General features: G+C 57.2%; 1 protein-coding gene across 1 annotated transcript in view; it reads right to left on the bottom strand.

Annotated features, from left to right (window-relative positions):
* Positions 1 to 52: 52 nt before the first annotated feature.
* Positions 53 to 26,640, bottom strand: part of RAPGEF1 (Rap guanine nucleotide exchange factor 1) — a 91,430-nt gene continuing 64,842 nt past the window's right edge. Inside the window, exons 12-26 of the mRNA XM_064170855.1 lie at positions 16,863 to 17,150; positions 15,220 to 15,312; positions 13,494 to 13,576; positions 10,946 to 11,057; positions 10,493 to 10,568; positions 9,329 to 9,413; positions 8,303 to 8,395; positions 7,207 to 7,392; positions 6,636 to 6,720; positions 6,313 to 6,407; positions 5,788 to 5,866; positions 5,543 to 5,644; positions 4,998 to 5,095; positions 3,852 to 3,980; positions 53 to 3,229 (exon numbers count right to left, since the gene is read on the bottom strand). Of these exons, the coding sequence (XP_064026925.1) occupies positions 3,079 to 3,229; positions 3,852 to 3,980; positions 4,998 to 5,095; positions 5,543 to 5,644; positions 5,788 to 5,866; positions 6,313 to 6,407; positions 6,636 to 6,720; positions 7,207 to 7,392; positions 8,303 to 8,395; positions 9,329 to 9,413; positions 10,493 to 10,568; positions 10,946 to 11,057; positions 13,494 to 13,576; positions 15,220 to 15,312; positions 16,863 to 17,150 (1,755 nt within the window). The 3' untranslated portion in view covers positions 53 to 3,078. The remainder of the gene's footprint in view (positions 3,230 to 3,851; positions 3,981 to 4,997; positions 5,096 to 5,542; positions 5,645 to 5,787; positions 5,867 to 6,312; positions 6,408 to 6,635; positions 6,721 to 7,206; positions 7,393 to 8,302; positions 8,396 to 9,328; positions 9,414 to 10,492; positions 10,569 to 10,945; positions 11,058 to 13,493; positions 13,577 to 15,219; positions 15,313 to 16,862; positions 17,151 to 26,640) is intronic.

Below are 26,640 nucleotides of genomic sequence, written 5' to 3'. Positions count from 1 at the left end.
GGAGGTGGAGACCCCGGGGGGGAGGGGAGAAAACAGGAGGCCAGAGCAGCGCCACAGGTGGACTCGATTGTCACTTTAATCCAGACTGCTGCATGCACCGCAGGCAGGACCGGCAGGAGGCTTTGTCGCTGCTCTTTATTTGACTTCAGTAGAAAAGTACAGGGCTGAGAGGGTGGCAGGGAGATGCCACCAGCGGGGCTGGGGCAGTGGCCAGTGTACAACACAACACAGCTGCTGGGGCTGGGGGACAGGGGCAGGGGGCTGGTGACCGGGGGCACTGCTTCTCCCCACTCCCTGCCCTTGTGGAGAGGGGATTGAGACCCCTCCCTGCCCCCAGAGGTGACTGAGACCCTTCCCTGCCCCCGAGCAGAGGTGATGGTCTCAGGGATGCTGCCTGCGAGACACAGGCCTATGCCCCTGGCCAACGCCTTGCTGATGTTCTGGGCTCCTGCTGCCCAGGGGTGCTGCTCCTGCAGGGGATGGTCTCTGATCAGCAAAGCTGAAGCTGCTCTGGGTGAGGGGATCCTTCTTTAGGGTCCCTCCAGCCTGAGGTCTGGAGACAAGCCAGGAGCCATGGTGGGGATGTCCTGCTTGGCTGGGGATGAGGGCACAGCAAAGGACAGGAGCAGGGGAGGACAGGCAGGGGCTCAGCCCCACCACGCAGGATGAGGTGCTGTGACCACACCAACCTTCCCCTACCAGAGGCTGAGCCTCTGGCTTCTGGGGGGCCAGGAGAGGGTAGGGAGCAAGACCCCTCTTTGGTGCCAAGAGTAGTTGCAGCTCAAGCACGGGGAAGAGGCTGGACTCAGCTCCTGCTTGCCAGAGCACCCTGGCAGGGCTAAGGACCAGGTGACCCTCCTGTCCCTCTCTGGTATCGAGCCTCCAGCATGGACTCTGCCACCCCCAGGGTCCCCACAAAGGAAGGGGAAGCAGTGGGCTGTGGTTCCAGTGCTGCCAGAACCAGTCTGTGCCACAGCACAGTGCCCAGGAAGTTGGTGGAGCCAGCCCGAGGGGGCCAGGGCCAGATGCCAGGGCCAGCTGTGGGCTGTGTTTGTGTTTGTCTTTTCACAGTCTGGTGCTGTCAGGCTGCTGAAAACCTCTTATTTACAAAGGAAACAGGAGCAGAGCTCCTGCCTGCGAGCCTGGGAAGCCTCTGGGGACTGCAAAGCCTAGGGAGGGCAAGGCACAGGGCCACAGTGCCCTTGGTGCCATCAAAATAAACGGGTTTGGAAGTGCCCTGGGCTGGACGCTGTGGTCTCAGCACAGCAAGTTCCCAGCTCCTCCCACTCCGGGGATGCCCAAACCAGTGCTGGACCCCACACTCTGCTCCCCTCGACGATGGCCTGACAGGCAGGGGAGGTCTCCCTGCTCCCCAGCGCTGGGCTGCTGCACAAGTCCTGTGCCTGACTCGTGGGGCGGATGCTGGAGCTGGGTGCGCCCCTGTGAGCTGCTCCCTCCTGCCGCCCGCAGGCAGCCAGCTGAGGCTCCGCAAGCTGCAGAGGGAGCCTGGCAGCTCCGATCCACCCAGAGCAAACAGAGAGGCTCCAGCAAACATGGGGCTGCTACCCAGAAGTTGGGGATGCTCTGCCAACTTCTCCCCACATCCAGGTTCCTTGTGAGCTGCTGCCCTAAACCCACAGGACTTTGCCAGAGAGGGCTCCAAAAGCCTGTGACTGTGACACGGTGCTGAGGGAGGCCTCGTGGGGCTGCTGAAACCTTCACTGTGCCCCCAGACTCATGACCCACACCAGGAACCTTGGATGGGGACAGGCAAGGGATGTGAAAGGGCCTGGCTGGCGCTGCAGAGGGGGGGATGCCCTGGATGGGACAGGAGTGGGGCCAGAAGGGCTGAATAAGGCACACAACAGATTGGGGGCAATGCTGCCTGTGTGGGAAATGAGACCCCTCCGTGCCCAGCTGCCCCTGCTCCTGGCTCCAGCACGGAGGGGACCTGGGGACTGGCACCTGCTGGAGCTCCTGCCAAAGCACAGGTCACAAAGCACAGCACCAAGGGTCAGTCAGATGGGGAACCCCTGGAAAAAACATTTGGCAACAGTGAGAGCAGAAGGGAGCGGGGAGGAGGGGCTGGGGTGGCTCGGCCAGGCACAGGACTCCTGCTTCCCACTGCCAGCTCCAGAAGTGGCTCTGCTGGCTCCTGCAGCCTTCCTCCCAGCACTGGCAGCTGGTTGGGTACTTCACACAGGATGTTTTGCAGGTTTAGTCTCGCAGCCTCAGTAGTCCCAGGCAGGCACCCGCGGGGCTCTCAGCTCTCACATCTACACTCCTGTGTCCTGCGGCAGCCAATGGGCAAAGCCTGTGCCGGTGCTGCCCGGCGCGGGCCCAGGGCGGGCACTCAGTGTCTGCAGGGGCTGGAGGGATGGAGAACGTTGCTTAAATAAGGGGATTTGAGAAGAGGAGGAGGAGGGGATTCGATGGCTGGAGATGGCGGGTCCCTGCCCACAGTCTCAGTGCCTCTTCCATCTCTGCATCCGGAGCCTTCCTCCCGGCGAAGGTGGCACCGCGGCTCGGGGGTAAAGCCAAGCCCCCTGTAAACACAAGCAGCTGTCTGACAGCAGAGCTCCTCCAGCAGGCAGTGGGAGTCTCTTCCACCCTCGTCTCCTAGGGATGGGCACCTTTCCAGGTGGCACCGCAGGGGACGCTCACACCCTTGGCTTCCACAGCTGCTGCCTGCTGAACACCACTCCGGAGGCAGGGCTGCGGGTGCTGAGCTCTTGCTGACCCTCCCAACCCCACCGCTGGGTGCTCCCAGATGCCATCAGCTGGCAAACCAGTAACAGGCCGGTGTGGGACCCTCCTTCCACAGAGCTCTCTCCCCGGGTTGGAAGCTGGTTGGTGGTTGGAGGGAGGGAGAGGAGGAGGGCGAGAGTGCAGCGAGCACCGGCGGCTCCCTGCCCTGGTCACTTCTCTGCTGCGACCGCCCCGCGCTCACCCCCCGGGGTCGCTGCCAGCTGGGAGGAGGGGGCATCATCCAGTAACAGGTACAAACATGGAACTCCAGTCTCATAGCTGCCCTCGGTGCCTCTTGGAGCAATTCTCCTGGCTCACACAGCCCTGCTCCTAGGTCTTCTCCTCCCGGTCTGTTTTCCGCCTGGTGATGTTGCGAGGTTTGATTTTGAGGGACAGTTCCCAGAGGGCCTCCTCGGCCAGGTGGTCACTGAAGTCGTTGAAGAAGGAGACGATGTCGTCGTTCCTTTTGATGTCATAATGTCTGCAAAGCCACACAGGAGGAGGGTGTTAGGCCAGGGTGGGCAGCCTGGGCGGGTGGGTGGTGTCTCTGCCCATGGCAGGGGGGTGGAGATGATCATCCTGAAGGTCCCTTCCCACCCAAACCATCCCACGGATCTATGACTCTGTGAATCAGAGGCTACCTGGGGACCTCTCCCAGCTTTGAGCCACTCCTGCCCTGCTCTAAGGGACATCCACAGCTGTGGGCTCTGTGGCATTACCTGAGCCCAATACTTGTGCCTGTGGGGTGACACCAAGAAGGGGAAAATCATCATGCCCAGTGCTGAACGGGGAGGGGGGGGGGAAAGTCTCTGTCCCACTGAAGCCAGTAGCTAGAGCTGCTGCTTCTGCTGCCAGCCAGCATTGCAGACAACCTTCCAGAACCAGCAACAGCAAAACCTGGAGGAGGAGCTGAAAGGTGCTGGCAAAGCCTCCCTGCACTGCACCTCCAAACTCAGAGAGCAAAACTCCATAACTTTTAGTCATGGCTAACCTGGAGAAGGAGGAAGCTGAGCACAGCCCAGGCCTTCCCACGTCTCCACCAGGAGATAAATGCCCTTCCACGAGGCTCTGTGCCACAGCCCCCCCAGCTCTGCCCCACTTACACTTGCTGGAAGCACCTCATGCTGTCCAGGATGTTGAACTGCTGCCAGCGCTTGGAGAAGTTCACTTTGCTGTCGATGTAATCAGGGTTCCCCAGGTGGACAAAGGTCAGGTCCTGCAGGATCAGGCCTCTGCAGGACAGAAAGGGGCAGCAGGCCAGGGAGAAGGCAAACAAGGGCAGAGGTTAGTCACACAGGGGCAGCACAGGCAGCCAAACACCAGGCAAGCCAATGAGCCTCCCACTGCTGCCACCACCAGCATGGCAACTTGGGACTGAGGGAAACATTGCCCCAGCAATCAGAGCTGGAGGTGTTCAGGTGCAAGGTGCCCATCACACACCACCTCTGAGGCACTCATGGGCACACTAAGGATGCTGAGGTTGCTCTGTCACCCTCCATGGAAAGAAGGACCAGGCTGGAAGAAGGTTGTGGTGGGAAGTGCCTGCCAAGGGTTAAAGCACCCCCCAGCTGTAAGCAGGAGAGCTTTTCTCCCACCAGCTAGGAGGTCTGAGCTCTCTTCCTCTCTCTGCCTCCCCTCTCAGCCATGTCTCTGCACAGCCCTGCTGTGGCCCCTGCCCGATGTGATGCAGTGGACCTACAGGACTCACTCACAGATAGAAGCAAGGCCAGGGCAAGTTTTTCTGGTGTAAAGCCAGAGCAAGTCTGGTATCAAGGCCAGAAGGCCCTCAGGGAGAGGGGCACTGGCTGCAGCCTTTCATCCAGAAGCAGGATGGAGCAGCCTGTCTGAGCAGGCAGCAGCTCCTGCAGGCAGCAGGACCAGGGCTGTGGCAGGGGACCAAGCAGCAGCCTGAGGCTGTAGGATCCACTGCACCCCCTGGGAAAACTTGCCTTTCTCCACACAGAGCCCAATGCAAATGCAGTTAAAAAGGTCAGCTGGAGACCCAGGCCCTTTGCCACCATCACTCCACAAAGGGCATCTCACAAAGGGAGAGCTGCCCCCTGCCTGCCTGGGCCACAGGGCAAACTGCACCAGGGAGGGCCCCTGGGCTGCTGGCACACGTCGCTGTGCCTTGCTCTGGGTGTAGAGCAAAACGCAAGAGCTGAGCTGAGCAGAAGCTGCTGAGGACCCTTTGAAGGAACATCTGAAGGTGCAGAAGTGACAGCAGAGGACCCCAAGTCCCCACTCACAGGTAAGGGATGCAGGGAGGCTCCACATCAGCCAGAGCTGCTCGGTAGGCGCGGAAGGAGGAGGAGCTGTCGATCAGAGTGCAGTACTCGGCCAGGCCCTGGGGCAACACAAAGCTGCTGGTGACACCATTGCTGCAAACCCCTTCTTCTTTCTGACCTCTCCCCAGAGAGCCACAGAGGCCAGGGGCTTAATGCCAGCCTGACACTGCTCCAGCTGAGTTACTCAGCCTGGCCACGAGTGCAGTTACACAGAACCTCGCTGCTGTCAGCCTCACCAAGCCTTCAATCTGCAGTGAGGAGGAGGAGGCTGTTCTTACCCATGCCTGTGCTGGCACTCCTGCAGCTGTCAGAGTGCTCACCAGCAGCTGTCAGAGTGCCCAGCCACTCTGCAGGCTTCCAGCACCGTGGCATTATCCACACCCACTGGAGAGCAGTTCTCCACCATCCCTCCCTCCACGCCGGGACACTGCTGCGCTGACAGAACCACCCAGAGCTGCTCCACACCACAAGCACAGGTTCCCCTCTGCCCTGAAGCTGCTGCTCACCTCTGAGGTTTGCTTCTGCCACTCCAGCCTTCGGATGGGTGCAGAATCCAGTGCAGAAAGGATGGCCAGATAGGAGTTAAAATTGTTCAGCTTGCGTAAGTGCTGCGGAGAGGGAGAACGTTCTGGTTACTCTAGAGACCTCCGAAGCCTTCCAGCCTCCAACAGCTCTCCCAGGCAGCAGGTCCCACTCCCCTGCTCCTTTCAGGAGTGCTGGGTGAGAATCACAGCAAGGATCAAGCTGATACCTTCATAATCTTTATAAACTTAAGGAGCAGCCTCTCTCGGTCTTGGGCTTTCTCTTGCAGCATGATTATTGAACGGACCCTGGAAGAGCAGGGAGAACACACACAGGACAAACCACCTCAGCAGAGCTCAGATTTCCTCTTGGTTCATTACAAAAGCCCAACCTGATGAGGCCAGGCCAGCAATGCTAAAAAGCTGCAGCCTAGCTGGAGCACTGCAACTCGTCACAGAGCCAGCCTGGGCCAGGGGAGGAGCACAGGAGCCCTTCCCAGGCAGCACTTTCTTTGCAGGGGCAGTGCTGGTTTGCAGGGCTCAGTGGTGCTGCCAATGGCTCCTGCAGGGTGCAGAGCCCTCCACAACCCTCCTGATTTTGTTTTTCATGTGCTCTGGAGTCTTATATGAGTGCCCTGCAGCTGCTTCCTAGCCCAGAAGATCTGATACCCCACTTGTGCCAAGGCAACCCAGCTCTGTGAGGGCACTGGAGGGCCAGGCCAGATCAGAGCCACAGCTGGCCCCCAGCTCCTTACCAGTAGGACATGTTATTAAAGTGCTCTGTGAACTGGGTCAGGTTGGGGCTCTTCTCTTCATTTTGCTCCTTTGCCCAAAGCAAAACTTCTGGGATCTGCCAAGGAAGAAGAGGAGAAGGGTGGGAAAATGCCACACATGAAAGTGGGATTTCTGCCTCCAGATTCCCAGCTGCAGTCTGTGGTCACAGCCATTTGCTGACACCAGCTCAGCTGTCACTTCCCACCCGCAGGCATGCCTGGGGAGCTGCAGGGGATGCCAGAGATTGCAGAGGGTCTGTGTGCCAGGCCCCACCCCCACCCTCACCCCACCCCTGTCTCTCTACCTCAATCTTGTAGAAGAGCTCAGCGTCCAGCAGGGTCAACTGCTCAGCGATCTCGTGGCTGTGGAAATCATGCAGAGTGCCTGGCCTGTGGGGAGCAAGGATGAGGTCTCAAGGGTGAGGTCTGCAGTGTCAGATGATAGGAGAGGAAATGGCCTGGAATTGTGCCAGGGGAGGGCTAGGTTGGAGAGGAGGAAAATTTTCTTTGCCACAAGAGAGGTCAGGGATTGGCAGAGGCTGCCCAGGGAGGTGCTGCAGTCCCCAGCCCTGGAGGGGTTCTAGGTGGCCATGGCACCTGGGGACAGAGTGTAGTGGCCGTGGTGGTGTTGGGTTAGGGTTGGACTGGATGACCTCAGAGGGCTTCTCCCACCCACCCAACTCTGTGATTCTGTGGTAAAGCCTAAGAGGGGCTGGACCAGGTGACCTTTGGGGGTCCCTTCCAACCCACTCCACTCTCTAACTCCACGCAAACAAACTGTTGTCTTTCCTTCCTTCTGCTCTCGACTGAGCCCACAAGAAGGGGATGTCCTGGCTCTCAAAGGACCAAGGCACAGTGAGATGCATCCTTCCTCACCTGGCGGCCACTCCTCTGGCTGCAAGAGGTTTGATGGAGTTGGCATAGCTCAGCAGCTTCTTCTGATCCACCTTGTCGAGGATGTTCTTGCGCAGGACCCGGGCCAGGCTCAGCTCCCCGTTGCAGACCAGCCGGAACACCAGGTCCATCAGCAGCTTGAGGATCTCCTCTGTCAGCTCCACCAAGCTGAGAGAAAGATGGAAAGCCCAGCAAGGGATCAGAGCTGTGACTGAGCTGCAGAGTCTGTACCTGCTCTTCCCTACAAGCAGAAGTGAGCTGCTGAAACTCCTGCTCCCAGTTCCTCCCTTCCCAGGATTCCCCTTTCCCTGGACACTAAAATCACCGAGCCAGTGAGGACACGTTGAGAACCTGCTCTCCATCTGGGGGCACCCTGAGAACCTGCTCTCCATCTGAGGGCACCCTGAGAACCTGCTCTCCATCAGAGGGCGCCCTGAGAACCTTCTCTTCATCAGAGGGCACCCTGAGAACCTGCTCTCCATCTGAGGGCACCCTGAGAACCTGCTCTTCATCAGAGGGCACCCTGAGAACCTGCTCTCCATCTGAGGGCACCCTGAGAACCTGCTCTCCATCTGAGGGCACCCTGAGAACCTGCTCTCCATCAAAGGGCACCCTGAGAACCTGCTCTTCCATCAAGAGCCTTCAGCCTCACTGGTGTCTCACTGCGAGGGTAGCTCTCAGCTGTCACCACAGATGGGGTTTAAACACATCTTCACACCCACCTGAGGGGTGGGTGCCAGGATGAAGGTGCCAGACTCTTTTTGGTGGTGCCCAGTAACAGGACAAGGGACAGTGGGTACCAGCTAGAACCCAGGAGGTTTCATCTCAACATGAGAAGAAACTTCTTGGTGTGAAGGAGCCCTGAAGCAGGCTGCCCAGAGAGGCTTTGGAGTCTCCTCCTCTGGAGAATTTCAAGCCTCAGCCTGTGTGCCCTGCCCTGGTTGATCCTGCTCTGGCAGAGGGGGTTGGCCTCGATCTCTAGAGGTCCTTCCAACCCCTGACAAGGTTTGGTGCTGTGAGACCCCTGCAGGGCTACCACCCCCTCCCTTGCCAGCCCAGAAGGAAGCAGAGCACTCACCAGAGCTCATCCACCACCCTGACCAGCACGAAGAAGGTGTTCTTGCTGACTCTCTTCTTGAAGGTGTCTGGGAAGTGGCAGAACTTCTCATACGTTGGTTGCAAGTTAAGGGATGGACTGGGTGAGGCCAGAGCAGCAGCAGCACAGCTCACAGAGTGCTGCTGCTCTGTCTGGAGACTGCTGATCAGTCCCCAGGACAAGGGACAACAGTTACAGGGCTCTAACCAACAGCACTGAGCTGCCAGCAGCTAGCAGGGCTGAGGAGGAGTGGTGCCAGCAGAGCAGGTGGAGCCTGCAAGGGCTGTCTCCAAGGTGGAATGGAATGAGCAGCACTCCTCTGCTGTGACCTCCCCCTCAGCTCTGTGACATCTGGTCTCAACAGATCACAGATGTCACCTCCACCTTCCCCACTGCCCAACTAGCTGCAAGGGGAATGGTGGCAGGGGAGACAGCACAGCCTGGCAAAGCTCCTGCCAGGTGCACAAAGGGGAGGAGAAGGAGGTCAGGAGAGAGCCAGGCACTGACATGGGCCTGCAGGAGTGGCCCAGCAGTGGTCACTGGCAGCTGCTCTGCACTCATCTGCTGTGTCCTTAGCCAGGCTGATCCCAGCAGCAGCCAGGGTGGCTCTGCTGCAGGTGGCAGTGAAGAGCTGTGACAGAGGACAGGAACACCTCAGAGGCTGTGTGCAGGACCAAAGTCCAAGGCCCACGAGGTCCTTGCAGTGCCTGAACCCGGACACTGCCGCAGCTCAGCTGACAGCCGAGGGAGCCACAGGAGCAGAGCCCAGGGGAAGGAGCTGCAGGCAGGGTGCTCTACAAGAAACCTTCTCCACACTCTGCCAGCAAAGCCCCAGTGATGGACAGAGAATCTGACCTGCTCTCAGGTCCAGCTCCCCACCCTGCCTGGGCCTGCCCAGTGTGCAGAGGTGAAAGAAGTCCTGCCTGGGACACCTCCAGGGCAAGCACATCACTGACCATGCTCACCAGCTGCCCTCCAGCTGACTACTCAGCTCACACCAAAGGATATCTGTACTGCAGCTTCTTGATGAGCTCCTCAGGGGTAATGAAAGTCCTGTAGGTAGTCAGGAAGGCTTCACAGTACAGCACCAGGTCTGCAGGGGAAGACAAGAAAGCCTCAGCCAGTCCTGCCTGCAGACAAAGGAAGCTTCTGCAGAGGCTGAATACAGCCTCAGAGGCAGAGGACACAAACACCAGAGCGGGCTCTGCGGAGACGCTGAGCTGGAGCTTCTCACCAGCAGATGGACCCCCGGGCACAAGAGCAGCAGCGGAGCAGGCCCTGTCCCCCCCAGCCTGGCTTCTCTGCGCCGCGCTCAGCCCTGCCGCTTCGCTTCTGCCTCTCCCCGCACACCACAGATCCTCTCTTTGCCCCTGATTCCATTTAGCTCTTGTGGAAAACTCTACTGGACAAGAAGCATCATGAGCTGGACAAGAAAGCATCATGAGCTGGACATGAAGCATCATGAGCTGGACAAGAAGCATCATGAGCTGGACAAGAAGCATCATGAGCTGGACAAGAAGCATCATGAGCTGGACAAGAAAGCATCATGAGCTGGACAAGAAGCATCATGAGCTGGACAAGAAGCATCATGAGCTGGACAAGAAAGCATCATGAGCTGGACAAGAAGCATCATGATCTGGACAAGAAGCATCATGCAACAGGGTGTGGGGCTAGATTTATTCTGGGTTCCCCTCTGCCCAGAAGGCAACGTGAGGTAACCCAGCTGGGTCTGTCCTGGCACAGACCCAAACCAAGGACCCTTCTCTCCTGCTTGGTATGCAACTCCAGCAGCTCCTCCATCACCACTGCCCTGAAGTGCAGAGGTAAGAGCACCTCTGAAAACAGGCCCTGAGCCACAGGCTGGTCACAGTTGTGCTGGCAGAAGGCAGTGGCCTGCCTTTGCAGGTAGGGAGGCACCAGCATGGCACTGGCACAGCTCCACTGGTGTTCCTGGGCAAGGGCTGTCAGGAGTTAACACCATCCCTGCTGCTAAATGGAACCAGCAGGGCTTATCCAGCTTACCTCCACTTCACCAAAGATCAGCACAGTTCCCCCCTCAGAGGCTCACAGGCAGAGCCCTCCCCAGCCCAGCTGCCTGCAGCCACAGCAGCCAAGCAGCATCAGGCCCCAGCAGCTGTGCTGCTCAGCCCTGCCTGGGGGCAGCCACTTTACCTTTCCTGTCAGTCTCTGTTGCATGCACCAGCAGAATGTCTCCAGATCCACCACGGACATCTGGGCCATCATCTCCCTGCAAGCACAGCAGAACACATCAGGCAAGCTCCAAGTTCCCTTCAGCCTGGTTCACCACCTCCATGGAGGAGGACTTCCACAACCTCTCTGGGCAACCTTAGGTTGTAGATGTCCTTCCTGGAGATGTTCAACACCAGGTTGGACAGGAAAAACTTCATCATCCAACTTGGCCTTGAACACCTTCAGGGAGGGGACATCCTGACAGCTCCCAGCAGCTGCTTCTTTCACCTGCACACCCCTAGGCTGCAGCCTGCTCCTCCCTTTCAAACAGCAAAAAAGCCATCCAGAGCTGATGCCTGCCTGGTGCACAGGGAGAAGCAGACTGCAGCACAGCACCCAGCAAGCATTGAAAGCAAACCCTTGCTGCACACCCACCTCCTGCTTCAGTGTCAACCGAGCCATGATTTCACTGTGGTCAATAAGTGACAGCTCATCCACCTCTTCCTCCAGCTGTGAGGACTCCAAAGAATCTGGAGACTGCTGCTGCCTGCCAAAAAAAGAAAACAGAGAGGCAAATACCCCTCAGTGTCTTTTCCCACCCAGGGGAAGAGATGCTAGGTCCACCTGAGCTCTCAGCACACAAACCTTCGTCAAACAACACTAAGTACACAGCCTGCCTGGAGGTAAAGCTTTTGCAAACAAGCCCAAACGTTCAGCTCTGATTCTGCTGCTCTGCACATCTCTTGAAACAGATAAAGATGAACCTTCAGGAGCTGAGCACTTGTCTGCCTGTGCTGCTGGCAGAGAGGATTTGCCTGTGCCCTGCATGTGTACTCGCTGCTGCCGCTCCTTAATCCAGCGAATTGCCAGAGCACACAGCCCTAAGCCCTTCCTCAAACCCACAGAGGCTGAGCACACTCCAGAGATCTCAGCCAGCCCAGGCTGCTGCTCCAAGGCCAGGGGACAGGCTCTGCTGCTGCAGGAAGACACAGCAGAAAGCTCTGACCAATTTTTTGGGTGTATCTCAGATTCACAGATTGCATCAGGCTGGAAGGGACCCTCCGAGGTCATCTCTTGGGCACCAGGGACACCTCCAACTGGGATCAGGCTGTCCAGGGCCACAGCAAGTCTGATCTTGAATGTGTCAAGTATGGGGCTTCAACCACATCCCTGAGCAACCTCTTCCAGGATTTTATGAGAAGGGAGAAGGGAGAGGAGAGGGAGAGGAGGAGTCTTCAAGGAGACCTTCTAGTAGCCTCCCAGTACCTGAAGGGGGCTGCAGGAGAGCTGGGGAGGGAGCATTGACAAGGTCTGGGAATGAGAGGAGGAGGAGGAATGGGTTTGAAGTGGCAGAGGGGAGATTGAAAGTGGATGTTAGGAAGAAGTTGTTTGCAGTGAGGGTGGTGAGAGCCTGGCAGAGGTTGCCCAGGGTCCTTGTGGAGCACAGAATCACCCAATGTGATTCTTCCACCCTGAACCATTCTGTGATTCTCTTTGTGCTGAACTTCCTCCTGATGCCCAACCTAAATCTCCCCTGCTCCACTTTCACACCATTGCCTTCATCCTATCCCCACAGCTCCAGCATCCCTGCTCTCCTGTGCCTGGACACCTGCTCCCTGTGCCTGTATTTCTAAAAACTGACCCCAGAGTAAAGACCTCTTCATAGCTGTGCCCAAGCAGTCCCTGCTGTGGGCAGACAGAGAGCTCTGCTGGGCACTCCTGCGTTGTCCCCTGCACTTCAGGGATTAAAACCCTCCAAGCGACTGCAGGGCAGTGGGGGAGGGAAGCTGCCTGCCGCACACCGAACAATGCTGGGCTGTGGGTTTGCTTTAGACATGCAACTGAGGAGCAGTCGCAGTCAGCAGGGAAGCACTCACCTGCTCCTCCTGCAGCCCATCTGCTCAGCCTGCAGCTCCTCATTAACATAGGCAAATGAGAGCTAAGAGCGTTAGCAGATATAAAGCCTCCTGCTTTGGGGCCTCAGCCAGCCTCTAACTAGCAGGGTCAAGGAAGGAATTCCCCCTCTGGAAGGCTATTTCCCAGCAGTGATACAGCCTGGTTTTGCACATTTCCCTGGAAGCAGGAGGGAGCAGCCAGTGTCAATGTGAGGGCTGCCAATTAGACAGGCTTAGGAGGGCTTCCTGGGGCTGCATTAACCCCTGTGAGCTCGCTGAGTTAAGTGACATCCCACCAGGATCCTCCTCCTTCAGCAGGATCCAGCAAGAAGGCCAATGGCATCCTGGGCTGGCTCAGGAGCAGTGTGGGCAGCAGGACCAGGGCAGTCATTCTGCCCCTGTGCTGAGCACTGCTCAGGCCACCCCTTAAGTGCTGTGTCCAGTTCTGGGCTCCTCCATTGCAGAGAGATGTTGAGGTGCTGGAAGGTGCCCAGAGAAGGGCAGCAAGGCTGGGGAGGGGCCTGGAGCAGAGCCCTGGGAGGAGAGGCTGAGGGAGCTGGGGGGGTGCAGCCTGCAGCAGAGGAGGCTCAGGGCAGAGCTCATTGCTGCCTGCAGCTGCCTGCAGGGAGGCTGTAGCCAGATGGGGTTGGGCTCTGCTACCAGGCAGCCAGCAACAGAACAAGGGGACACAGCCTGAAGCTGTGCCAGGGCAGGTCCAGGCTGGATGTGAGGAGGAAGCTGTTGTCAGAGAGAGTGATTGGCATTGGAATGGGCTGCCCAGGGAGATTGTGGAGTCCCCATCCCTGGGACTGGAGACTGGATGAAGGTAGTTATCTGGAAGGGTTAGGTACCAGGTTGGACTGGATGATCTCAGAGGTCTCTTATAGCCTGGCTCATTCTGTGACTCTCTGACCCCTGCACTCACCTTTATTTTGTGCAAGGAAAACCCCAAAGTGGGATTAAAGCTTTGGCAGGGTGGAGAAGGCTGAGGGCAAAATGGGCAGCCCCAGGGATGGCTGGGGAGAGGAGAGGGCTAAGGGGTACCCTTTGAGGCTGGGGAGCAGGAGGAGCAGGGGAGCCAGGCTCACCTTTCAGCACCATCTTTGCCTTCCTTCCCCATGGCGCTGCTGTTTGAAGTGGAGTCTTTGGAGTCTTTGAGAGAGGGAGATTCCTGCGAAGAGCAAGAGGATGTGGGTGGTTACCCAGGGCCCTGCAGCACGGCCAAGCCTTGCACTGACAGCCTGCCTGCCCCTAAACGGCCCTTTACTGTAAACTCCTACAGAGGGGCTCAGGACTGATGCAAGTTAATGCCAAACGCCAGGAAAACACAGATGTTAATTAGACAGGACATTTGGGACCATCTCTGGACACCACTGTCATTAGTGCTGTTTGCTTTCAACGTTGTGAAACGATGCTGAGAGTTACAACACAAGTCAGCTGCTGCCTGGGATTTTAACCCTCTCAGGACTTGGCTGGCAGCTCCAGCCCTCGCTGCTGAACTGCACTTGCCCCCTGCTTTAATGAAAAGGGACACAGCCAGCTCCAAGCTCTCCAGTTGCAGCTCCCCTCCTGGCTCCCGCCCCCAGAAGAGCAGCCTGTCTTCAGGGGTGGGCGCACACTGCGGCTCCTGCCTCCCTCTCGCCCCTCAGAAGAGGCTATGCAATGATGCAAGGTTTCCACTCCACGGATGTGCAAATGAGGCAAAGGAAAAAAAAGGCAGAACCAGCTGAACCAGTGGCGTGGAACAGCAGGTAGAGAGCTCAAAGCACAGCTACAGCCTTTTCAATTAGCCATTTATCACGGAGACAAATAGCCCTGAGCAGCAAAGGGGAGCACCAGTTCAGCAGGGCTGCAGCAGGCATCATTGAACATCGTGCAGGCTGAGACCTGGAAACTCAGCCACGGGAACAGGCAGGGCTGAGGCTCCCCACACAGTGTCCCTGCACGCTGCTGGGCTCTTGGTGGCTGCAGCATTCGTCCAGCCTGTATCTGCAAAGCCTTTGGCTTCAAGGTAGAGGACCAAAGGATGGCCCTGCCTGGCTGCGTCTCCTGCAGGGAAGCAAAGGCTCCTGGTGCTCGGCAGCAGCAAGGACAGAGGTCTGGGAGACATCCTGCAGCAGATGTGCCTTCCGTGAGGAGGGCAGGCAAAAAGATGGGCACGGACCTCTGCTGCTGCCTCCTGTGACCCAGCAGGAGGCCAGCACCTTCCCGCAGCGGCAAACCCCTGTCTGCTCTGGCGACAGCTCAGATGGCAGTAAAGGAAGGCACTGCGGGCGATTCTGCTGCTCAATCACTCACTCACTCTTTGTCCAAAGGGTGAAGGAACAAAGAAACGCTTTAGAGCACAAAGCTGTCTGCGTTCAAACGGAGAAGCCAAAGCCTGACAAGAGCAGAGGGCCGCGGGGCAGCGCTGGGCAGGCTGCAGCCTTCTGCGTGGGGACCTCAGGCAAGCAGCTCCGCACAGGCAGCCAAGCGCAAACCCGAGGGCAGCAGAAGCCATCCCTGCCTCCTGCCAGGGCTCACTGGCACCCGAAGCCATCGTCTGCTCTCTGCCCAGCCCAGGCCACCCAAGCCTGCCAGGCAGGAGCGGGCAAGCGTTGGGAGCAGCAGCACTGGCACAGGGTGGGCAGAGCAGCTGCAAGTGGGCAGAGGAAGTGCAGGGTGGGCAGAGGAGCTGCAGGGCAGGCAGAGGAGCTGCAAGTGGGCAGAGGAGGTGCAGGGTGGGCAGAGGAGCTGCAGGGTGTGCGGCAGCGCCGGGGCAGAGCTCGGCTCAGCATGCAGCAGCAGCAGCAGCAGCCCCATCCCCGTACTTACTCCTGCAGAGCCTGGGAGTTCCCCGTTGCTCTGGCCAGAGGAGTACAGATTGACGTATTCACCCTCCCCAGCTTCCTCACTGGCGTTGTCACTCTGAGGGAGACAGGAGGACAGGAAATCCGTGACCCGGCACTGCTCCTGGTGACAGAACCTGCCCTTGGGCTGCCCAAGGCAAGGGAAGAGCTCTTGGCAGCTGCCCTGACCCAGCCGGGAGCCTTTCCTCCAGCCCAGCAGTCAGCACTGCCCACCGAAGCTGGACCTCCCTGGGGTAGTTACTGCCTGGCTCCTGAGGACTCTGCCCAGGCCCTGCGCTGCAGCAGGGCAGCAGCAGGCACTGCTCTGCAGGAGCTGCCACCTAAGGCTGTGAAGGGTAGATGTGCAGGCGTGGGCTTCAGGGTGGCAGAAGCTGAGCATCCAGTGGCTGGCACACAAGTGCCCATCCTGCCTGTGCTGCAGTCCTGCTGCTCAATGCAGGTCAGCCCAAAGGTACCTCCATACTAAGCTAGAAGCAGAAGCTGGAGCCCTCACACCAGGCTACACCAAACTCGAGCTCTTCTGGGCTGTAACACTGACCCAGTGCAAAGAAGATGCCACAGCAAGGTCAGGTCCAAAGGGTGAAAACCTGATCGTTGGCTCTGCAGCCTGTGACTGTGCAGAGGCAGCACCAGCAGGCACTGTGCTGACAGCTGGAATCCCACCAGCTCCAGGCTTTGCAGCACGCAAAAGTGAACTACCTTGAGAATGAGGAGTTCAGAAAGCGTCTGGAACGGACAAAGCTGCTCAGTGATCTGCCGAAGTGCTCTGGGAGCTCACACTGGCAGTGCCCTGCCAGCATGGGAACAGTGTTAGTCTGACCTGCACCAGCCTGCAGTGCCTCAGAGCACAGGGCAGGGCTGCTGGAAAAGCGGCAAGAGCAGGAGCCTGCAGGAAGCAACAGCTTGGAGCGCAGGAGAGGCAGAGCCGGAGCGCAGCCCCCGCGCCCGGGGCTCCGCCGGGGCAGGAGCAGGGCAGCCGCTGCCGCCTGTGCGCCCCCGGTGGGAGCCTGCGCTCAGCAACAACCAACCTCACCGAGCACTCCTCTGCCCTCCTCACCCCCGCAGGAAGCTACAGCGACTTCTCCTCTCCCCTTCAGCAGCCTCTGCCACTTTCTGCCTCCTACACCTGCTAACCCCAGCTCGGAGCTGCTGAGGCTGCTCATTTTCACCAGCCACCACCTCCCTATGACATTACCTCTTTGCAGTCCTCACTTGCACCTGCTGACTGCTCCCAGGTCACATTCAGCAACTATTGACACCTGCAGACTGCCCCAGATCACATTCAGCAACTACTAACACCTGCTGACTGCCCCTAGCTCACATTCAGCAACTACTGACACCTGCAAAGTGCCCCCAGGTCACATTCAGCAACTACTGACACGTGCAGACTGCCCCTAGCTCACATTTAGCAGCGATGAACAACTGTAGCCTGCTCCTAGCTCACATTGAGCAGCTATGGACACCGGCAGCCTGTTCCTAGCTCACATTCAGCAGCTATGGACACCTGCAGCCTGTCCCTAACTCACATTGGGAGGTATTAAGACAGGAGGCATTTTCTTTCCCCCCAGCGACAGCCCAGCCTTGTGTTATCTCTTTGGAGGGTCTCACCGAAGGCGTCTGGAGAGAATCAGTGAGAGAGGTTTCAGAAGGCAGGCAGACAGGAGCTCTCCCGCTAAAGCTGCTCTCCTGAGAAGAGGAGTTTGGCACATCCACAGTGCTGGGTGAGTGGCTGGCTGCGGCGGGCACCGCTAGGTCAGAGCTCTGAGAGGGATGGACGGGTGGAAAAGGTGGGGTGGAGCAGGAGGAGGAGGAGGAGGTAGAAGAGAGGAAAGGAGGTATGGAGACTTGGTTGTGAGGCACAAAGTCCTGGGAGTAGGACCTAAACACGGATTTGTACTATGGGATGCGGAGACGAAGGACAGGGAAACGAGATGGGGGGAAAGGGAAGAGACAGAGAAAAGAAAAAGTCAATTAGATCATCAGCAGCAGAGCAGTGCCAGCACAGGGCACCGCTAGCACAGGCACCTCCCTGGGCAGAGGCCAACCCCACCAGAGGCACCACTGCCTTGCCAGCCACACCTCAGAGCAGCAACTGCCACCCGGGCGGCGCAGGCAGCGCTCCGCAGAGCCCTGCGCGCAAGCAGCAGCCTGGCTGCTCCTCTCAGAGGGAGAGTGGGCACCAGCTGGAGGCACCCAGCCTCTGGCAGGCAGGGGAAAGGCTGGCACAGTACTGCTAGTGACAGTGACCCTGCGAGCCACTCGAGAGGCTGAAAGGCTGCGAAGGCACAAACCAGCAGGGCCGTGAGCGTGCTGCGAGCCCCCAGGGAGAGCGAAGTGCTCCAAGTGCTCAGTGCTTCCCTGGCGTTTTCCACGGGATCCAAATTTAAGATGCTGCTTGCTCCAGCCCTGTAATTTAACAGCTACTGTGCCGAGCCTGTTCCAGAACACACAGCTCCCAGGGAGGAGTGGCTGCATACTGCCTTCAAAGTCGGACTGAAGGATAAAGGAGATTATGCTGCTACTGCTTCCCGTTGGAGAAACATCAGGAGCAAAAACCTGCTAACTGCCCTCAGGAGCAGTGAATTCCTTATCAAACCCAACCTGGAGTGCAGTGCCTCGGAGAGGCAGCTGAGGAGATGAAAGGAGATGATCTGTGCGAAGCTGCATTTCACTCTCTCCTAATCATCAGATTACTGCTCAGATAATATTAAACAGGGTGCAGGGGGAATATGTTGTGCCAAGAAAAACAGGAGCAACCCTCTGCCTTGTAACATCTGGTCAGAGTTAAGATTTGCCATCAGGGTAAATCCAAACCAAAGCTGACACCCATCAAAAAAAGGAGGGGGCAAGGGGGGAAAAAAAAGGGGAAAAAAAGAAAAAGGAGAAAAGGAAAAGTGTGAAAAAGAAAAGAGAAAAGGAAAAGAGAAAAAAAGAAAAGAGGGGAAAAAAGAAAAGAGAGAAAAAAGGGAGACAAAGAAAAGGGAGAAAAGGGGAGAAAAAAAATGAGGGGGAAAAAAGGGAGAGAAAGAAAACAGGAGAAGAAAAGGGAGAAAAACAAAAAGAGAGAAAAATGAAAAGGGAGAAAAAAAGAAAAAGGCAAAAAGAAAACAAAAAAAGTGAAAAAAAGAGAGGGGAAAGAGGCAAAAAAGGAAGGGAAAGGGGAAAAAAGGAAAAAAAGGGGGAAAAAGGGATTTAAAAAGGGAAAAAAGGGGGAAAGGGGAAAAATGGGAGGAAAATAAAGGAAGAAAGATGGGGGGGAAGGGACTAAAAAGGGGAAAAAAGAGGGGGGACAAAGGGGGAGGGAGAAGGGAAAAGCAGGGGGGAAAAGGGCAGTAATGGTACAGCTGCTGGAGAGGAGTTGATGCTGAAAGCTGCCGAGCTGACCAGCAGTGAGAGCTGCCTTGTGGCCGAGGGGACTGAAGGAAGCACCACAGAACCATGAAGCTTGGAAAAGGCCTCTGGGATCACCAGGCCCAACCTTCTACCCCACACCTCCCTGACCACCAAACCACATCACAGCATCCAGAAAGCCCCCACTGAAGCCATGCTCAGCTGAGTGCCCTGGAGGTGTTCAAGAGAAGCCTGGATGGGGCTCCTAGTGCCACGGTCTAGTGGACTGGTGAGGGCTGGGGGACAGGTTGGGCTGGCTGAGCTGGGAGGGCTCCCCCAGCCTGGCTGGCTCTGTGACTCTGTGACCCCAGGGCTCTGGGGAGGCCCTGGCACACCTTGCTCCCACCTGGCTGCAAAGTGACCCTGCTGAGATGTGAGAAGGGCAAACAAAGGTGCGAATGGGAGAGTGCAGGCTGCTGGGGAGAGGTGAAGCCAAGCTCGGTCTGGCAGCCCAGCAGGGCCAGTTTTAGCTCTGCCAAGGAAAGAGGTGAGCTTAAACACCTAACCTGAGAGCAGCCTCGGGCCAGAAGCCTGGGAAAAGAAGAAGTAACAAAAAAAAAGCTCTTCCACTAGAAAGGCAACGGCAAAGGTCGAAGGCTTGACTTTACCTTGCACCACCTCAGTCCTCCAGCGGCTGCCCTCCGCTGTGCCTGGAGCCCGGCAGTGCTCTGGGTGTGCTCCTGGGGCCACAGCAGAGAGGAGCAGGGGGGGGAAGGCTCTGGGGAGGCAGCTTAAAAACCGACCGACGAATAATTAAAATGCAAATCCCCCTCGCATGCCTGTGGCTAACAGGAGACTGGTCCAGGACAGGCTCCTCTCTCTTCCTGCCTGCTTCTTTCCGGATGAGCAGCCCTGGCTCCAGGGCCACTGGCAGCTTTTGGAGCTGCCTGGGTGACAATGACAAGCCTAAGCTCTCTATTTACTTTCTGCCCGGATAAAGGCTCTGCATTCAGTCATTTTCACTTGCATGGACAAAACACTAAATCCCTCCTGAGACGCCAGGCTCATGACATCATCTTGGCTCAGCACATCCATTCTGCCTGCCCTGTCTCCCTGCTATTCCATGATCTCATTGGCACTGGTATGCCAACTACTGCCCCAGGTCCCAGCCTGGATCCCAGAAGAGAGCAGCAACAAAGCAGATGGAGGTGGTGTAGTCCCACCAGCTGCTGCTGCTGCGGTGGCTCAGGAAGGCACTCCACAAGCTGCTGTCCCAAACCTGCTCCGGTGAAGGAAACAATTAGCTCCAACAGGACCTGTGCCAGCTCCCCTGGAGCTGGGCTTCCTGCAGCCACACCAGGCAGGCAGCACAAGTTGTCCTCTGCTTTGTAGTTGATGGACATCTTCCACCGAGGAGGCCAGAGGGCTTTTGTCTCTGGCCTGCCAAAGGCAGACAAAAAGCCAGGCTCAAGCAAAGCAGCAGCAGCAGCAGAGCTCAGGCAGGGCAGAAGTGAAAGGCAATCCCTGTCCTCCAGCCAGGCACCCGGGGACAGGCAGCACCCCCCAAGCTCTCAGGCTGCCTGAGGGCACTGGCAGGGTTAGCTCAGGGCACACAGCAGCCTGGGCAGCTAGGGGGCTGCTTGGTACCCTGTCAGCAAGCTGAGCACTCAGGGGCAAGAGTTACTGCTTCTGGGGGAGGAAAATCACACAGGATGAACCACGGAATGGTAGGGGTTGGAAGGGACCTCTGGAGATCATCGAGTCCAAGCCCTTTGCCAAGGCAGGGGCACCTGGAGGAGGTCACACAGGAACACATCCAGGCAGGCTTTGAAGGCCTCCAGAGATGGAGGCTCCAGCACCTCTCTGGGCAGCCTGCTCCAGGGCTCCAGAACCCTTAAATTCCAGAAGTTCCTCCTCATGTTTAGATGGAATTTCTGGCATTCCAGTTTGTGTCCCTTACCCCTTGTCCTGCCACTGGGCACCACTGAACACAGCCTGGTCCCGTCCTGCTGCCACCCACCCTCCAAATATTGATCAGCACTGATGAGATCCCCCTCAGGCTGCTCCTCTCCCGACTAAAGCCCCAATTCTCTCAGCCCTTCCTCATCACAGAGAGGTTCCAGTCCCCTCAGCATCTTTGTAGCCCTAACATTTGAAACTCTGCAAGGCAGAGGCTGTGCAGAGACAGAAAAAATCCCAACCCAAAGGCAATTCACACCTAAACACAGGCTCACTTTGCAGGGACTTCTGAAGCCTGAATGTGGACACAGCACTACGGACAACCACCACACACAAATCTCTTCTCAGCCTCATCAGTGCACCTCTCCAAACAGCATCTTGGCATGAGCTGCGTTGAAACTGCTGGTGGAGGGCCCAGGTGCCCGGGCAAAGGCATTCATCTTCATTAAGTGATCTGTGAACAAGCACTTAAGGAGGCAGCCGCGCTCGCAGCAGGCTGCTAACAAAGGGAGCAGGCAGGGAAGCCTTTGGTGTGCTGGCATTAATTAGCCAGGCTGCTCTCCACTTCCACTCCTCTCCTAAAGCTGCGTCTTGTAGAAAGGGAGCCAGGGAGCCCCCTCCTTCCTCTGGAGCCGGCAAGCAGCTCTGGAATTCCAGCTATGCAGCCGTGCTGGGACAAGAGCCAAGAATGAAGCATACTTTTAAAGGGGGAAGAAAACCCACCCCAGCCCAGCCTGTGGTGGAGCAGTGGCCATATGGCACCCAGGCCTGCTGCTCCCCACTTTGACCCAGCCCAGCCCTGCCCTGCCAGCAGCTGCAGCAGGAATGGCAGCCATGGGTCCCAGGGGCTGGAAGCCCTGCCAGCCTCCTCAAGCCACACTTCTCCTGGGAGGGGGCAGTCCACTCACCAGAACTGCCACAGAGACCAGGCCTCCCCCCCAAGAAATCCCAGTTTATCTTGGAGACCAATCAGTGCTAATCTGCTCCTCGGAGGCCTCTTGCAGGGTCAGCAGTGCCTGGGTTATGTCTGTACTGACACAACCTCCTACTCCATGGCTTTGCTTGAGAAAGCTCTGGGAAAGCTGGGAAGCAGGATGCAAGCAGCTCCTCTGGCCCAGCTCTGCCCACGCTGCCAGGCTCCCACCACAGCACCAGCAGATGGTTTCCCAGCAGGAGCAATCCTGATCTCTAGGGAGAAGAGAGAGATCCTTCAGCTCTCATCCCTAAATGGATAGAAGAAGTCCTCTCTGGCCCTTGGGAAGTGCTCCACAGAAGGTGCTTTGAGCTGGGAGCAATCTCATCCCCTGGCAGCAGCAGGAAGCCAATGTGCCTGGACCTGCAGGGTTAGCAGTGACACAGAGAGGCCACCCAGAGATGGCATCTTGCAAAGGCTCCAGTTTGCTGCCTTGGAGGTTTTTGGGTGAGGGTCACTGTTTCAGAGCAGCAGTGTCCCAGGATATCCCAAAGGGCAGTGACATTACAACCATGCTTTGGGTTAGAGGGCAGGAGATGAGCAAACCTCTTCCAAGAGCGAGGCTGCCCAGGCACGGCTGACCAGAGGGAGGCAGTGGCTGAGAGTGCAGCAGCCTCCATCCTGAATTCCAAGCTGAATTCCATCGTGTGGCCGTCAGAGCATCTGCAGCACCAGCAGCCACACTCTTTACCTTTTAAGCATGGCCTCTACAGGCTTCTGCTGCCAAGCTCAGCTGTGATCCTGCCAGATAGAGCAGCAGACTTCCACAGCACCAAGCTATCAGAGGAAAAGATCAATCCTTTAGCTGTCCTCTGCTAATGCCATTAGGAGAGCTGCACGGGCAGCGTGCCAGAGCTGGATGCCCAACATTCTGCCAGCAGGGAGCTGTGTTCACACACCCAGAACGGCTACACCCAAAGAATGCAAGAGACAGCCGCTGGAAAGGGCTGCCCATCCCATGACACAATGCTGGGCTCCCAGCTACTTTGCTGATGAGGAAGGAAATGCTCCTGCAATGAATGGCTGGAAGCAGAAGCTGCCAAGAGAATGGCTGCAAGCACTGCCACAGGAAAGGCAGCAGCAGCTCCTCCTGCTCCAGGGCTCCTCAGCACTGCCTCTGGCCCGGCCACAGATACCTCCCTGGTGTCAGTCAGCAACGCTTAGCACAGCAGAGGGGTGCACAGGGCTTGCTGGTGCCTTGGGAAAGGCTCTCCCAGCTTCTGCAGGAGAAAACAAAAGCCCCAAACCTCTCCTTAAGTGATTCTTGTGCACCCTTGCGACAGGGCAAAGAGGCATGGGAGGGGAAGAAAACCTTTGTGGTGTTAGTTAACCATGGTTAGTTAACCGTGTTAGCTAACACCACCCCGTGGAGTTATTAACCATGCTCCTCCAGGAGGCTTCAATCTGGTCACAGGTAAGGCAGCAACTCTCGTGCAGCTTGTAGGCAACACCACAGGTTCTGGGCAAGTGATCTCTGAAAGCCAGAGCCTGGAGGCACAAACAAGCTCCTAACACACAGAGAGAGCCAAGAGAGGACTGTTCAGAGAGAGACCTGCACAGGGACAGGCAGAGCCCCTGCCAAAAACCTCCACAACTCCAACTGCCAGAAAACAAAGTACAAAGCACTGGAGAAGTGGCTCTCAGAAGCAGGATTCAGTGATGCCAGCAAGCAACAGCACCATGAATGCCACCAGCCAGGCCTGCCCTGGGCAGTGGAAGCGAACACAAAAGCAGGAGGAACTCTCAACAGGAAAGGCCAAACAATACCTAGACCTCAGCAGCTGGCAAAATGGATGCAGATCTTTTTTTGCCTCCTTCCTTCTGCTCCCAGCTGAGGAGCCAAACCCTGCTCAGGGCAGAAAGGAACTCGCACAATGACCTCTCGGTCTGGTTGTGGCTCTCACCACGAATCAAAGCAGCTCAGTCTCTGCAAGTGCTGCAGCCTGGAGGTGAGCTGCAGGAGCCAGGCAGGGCAAGCATGGGAGGCACATGCCTGCCTGCAGACACTGCTCTCACCCTCCTTCTCCTCAGCAGACGTTAGTTAGCACACGCAGGAAGGAGGAACAGTTGCTGGGAGCTTTCTCTGTGCTCCTTCAACGTGCAGCAGAATGGTAGCAACAAGTGAGAGCAGAAGAGCTGAGCTGGAGCTCTCCTAAGGACACCACTTGGGCCCTCTGCTGCAGTCCCACAGCCAGTTTGGTGTCTGGGAAATTCCAGGAAGTGTTTCTTAATCAAAAAAGCAAACACAAGGAGAAAGAGCAGCCTGGGAGAGGCAAGCTCCCTCCCACCGGGAGCAGCCAGCCCGAGCTCCACTGGTGGCATCTGTGCGCCTCAGAGAGCAACTCACACTGAGACCTTCTGCAGCCTTTGGTGGGCAGCCTGGGGATGGCTGGCAGTGGAGCTTGGCACAGTGCAGAGTCACTGCACTGGTCTCCTCTGCCAGAGCAGTCACTGCACTGATCTCCTCTGCCAGAGCAGCCACTGCTCTGATCTCCTCTGCCAGAGCACTCACTGCACTGATCTACTCTATTAGAGCAGTCACTGCACTGATCTCCTCTGCCAGAGCAGACACTGCACTGATCTCGTGTGCCAGAGCACTCACTGCACTGATCTCCTCTATTAGAGCAGTCACTGCACTGATCTCCTGTGCCAGAGCAGTCACTGCACTGATCTCCTGTGCCAGAGCAGCCACTGCACTGATCTCCTCTGCCAAGGCAGTCACTGCACTGATCTCCTCTGCCAGAGCAGTCACTGCACTGATCTCCTCTGCCAGAGCAGCCACTGCACTGATCTCCTCTATTAGAGCAGTCACTGCACTGATCTCCTCTGCCAGAGCAGGGCCCTCCAGCTTCCAGGAAGCAATGAGCTGTGCAGCTGAGTCCTGCCCATCCACTCCAGTGGCACAGCAGAAGGAGCTCACAGAACAAGGGACACTGTCTGTGACTTCACAAGAAGAAGAGCAGGAGGTGAGCTGGAGACTCATAGAATTGTTTGGGTTCAAAGACCCTCTGAGGTCCCCCAGTCCAACCAGCAACCCAGCACCACCATGTTGCTGTCCCCAAGTGCCACAGACACAGGTTTCTTGAACCCCTCCTGGGATGGAGACTCCAGCACCTCCCTGGGCAGCCTGTGCCAATCCCTGACCACTCTTGCAGCAAAGGAAGTTTTCCTACCTCCTACCTAAACCTCCACCTTGAGTCCTATCACTTGACAGGACAAGAGGAAAGCTGCCCGCAGCCACTGATGCTGTCTTGCTGCATCCCTCCCTCCCCAAGTACTTCCAAAAGAGCTGGGGGTCTCTGGAATGACTCTGGACAGGACAAGGCAGCCATCCCTCTGCTGAGGAGTGGATGGTCTCGGTGCTGCATGGGCTGTGGTGCTGCAGAGGCAGCCCACCCCACAGACAGGAGCCTTTGCTGGCACTGAGGCCAGACAGGAGCCAGACTCAGAACACAACGAGCAGGAGCCACCAAACCCACGAGGTCTGATGCAGCTGCTCCAGAGCTGCCTCTCTCCAGCTAAGGCCCTTAGCCCTGGCACCATTTCCTGCCAGGAGGCAGAGCACCATCAGTGGCCTGAGAGAGCACTGGCAGAGCTGGCTGGGAAGAAGAGTCAGGCCTCAGCAAAGGAATTCACACACTGAGAACGGGAAGAGCCAAGATGCCCTCAGCAACTGCACCTCTGGGGGCTTCAGAAACACTGGAAGCAGGCTTTGGAAGCTCTGGGAATCAGGAGCAAGGCACAGAATGGGCTGAGAGGGAGCACAAAGTTCAGCCAGTTCCAACCCCCCTGCCACGGGCCCAGGCTGCTCAAGGTCCCATCCAACCTGGCTTTCAACACTTCCAGGCTTGGAGCCTCCACAGCTTCTCTGGGCAGCCTGACCCAGTGCCTCAGCACCCTCAGGGGGAAGAATTTCTTACTGATGTCTCATCTAAATCAGCTTCTCCCAGCCTGCAGCTATCACCCCTCACCCTGTCCTGTCGCTCCATGCCTTTGTGACAAGTCCCTCCCCAGACCTCCTGTAGCTCCTTCAGGTACTGGAAGTCTGCTTTAAGTCATCCCTGGAGCCTTCTCCTGGCTGAACAGCCCCAACTCTCCCAGCCTGTCCCCACGGGGGAGGTTCTCCACTCCTCTGATAATCTTTGTGGCCTCCTCTGGACCTGCTCAAACAGTTCCATGTCCCTCTTGTGTTGGGAGCTCCAGAGTTGGACCTCCCCACTGCAGGTAGGGTCTCAGCAGAGCATGGACTCCCCTGCTGGGGCTGGGGCCAGCTAATGCTTGCTCTGGGCCAGGTTAATTGTTCCTCAAGAAGTGCAGAGTGAGGTGCTTAAAGTGTTCCTGGTGCAGCTTGTGGCACTCCTTGTGTGCAACCACAGCCACTGGTTGTGCTCAGGAGCAGGCTGCAAGAGGGCTCTGGTCCCTCTCAGCACTGAAATGCAGAGTGTCACCCTGGGGGAGAGCCAAACCTGGACAGCTGCTGCCCACCTCTGCCTTGTTAGGGGCAGGGGAAATGGGAGACAGCCTGGGGTGGGTATTCCATGGGTCAGCTGTGATGCATGTAAGGACACAGGGCTTTTGTGCCTCAGAGGCACAGTGAAGATCTCCTTTGTGCCTGTGAAGAGCCAGAGCAGGCAGAGTGGTGAGAACAGGAGACAGCAGAATTCAAGGGCAACCATGGGAAAACCTCTCTCTTTAACTCAGCTTTGTGCCTCTGCCAGGGCACTGCCTGCCTGCTCCTGTGGCTCCTCATTCTCCTCTCACCAAGTCCTTGCAAGACTGAGAAAGGAGTTTCCTAATCAAGCTCTGACATTTCATGCAATAATAGAGAGATCCCAAAGTGGTGCAGGGTGAGGGGAGATGAGGTCAGAACAACTAAGGAGGCAGCAACCATTTCATCCAAGCAGGCCATGTTCCTGAAATGGAAGTGCCCACATCATTTTAGGACCATCCTATTTATAGCCTCCCAATTAGACCAAGAAGGGAGGTGCTTTTACCTGCTCCTGCAGCCTGCAGTGATCCTTGAAAGCAGAGAGCTGGACAGTTCTCAGCTGTTCCATGTCTTCAAGCACTGCAGTTGTTTACCACAAATGGCTGCAAGGCCAAACCTTTCCACACCTCAGCCTT

This window comes from Pogoniulus pusillus, chromosome 35, assembly GCF_015220805.1.
Source record: "Pogoniulus pusillus isolate bPogPus1 chromosome 35, bPogPus1.pri, whole genome shotgun sequence".
Taxonomy (NCBI): domain Eukaryota; kingdom Metazoa; phylum Chordata; class Aves; order Piciformes; family Lybiidae; genus Pogoniulus; species Pogoniulus pusillus.
Note: the sequence above shows the minus strand (reverse complement) of the source record. Positions and strands in the feature narration are given on the sequence as shown.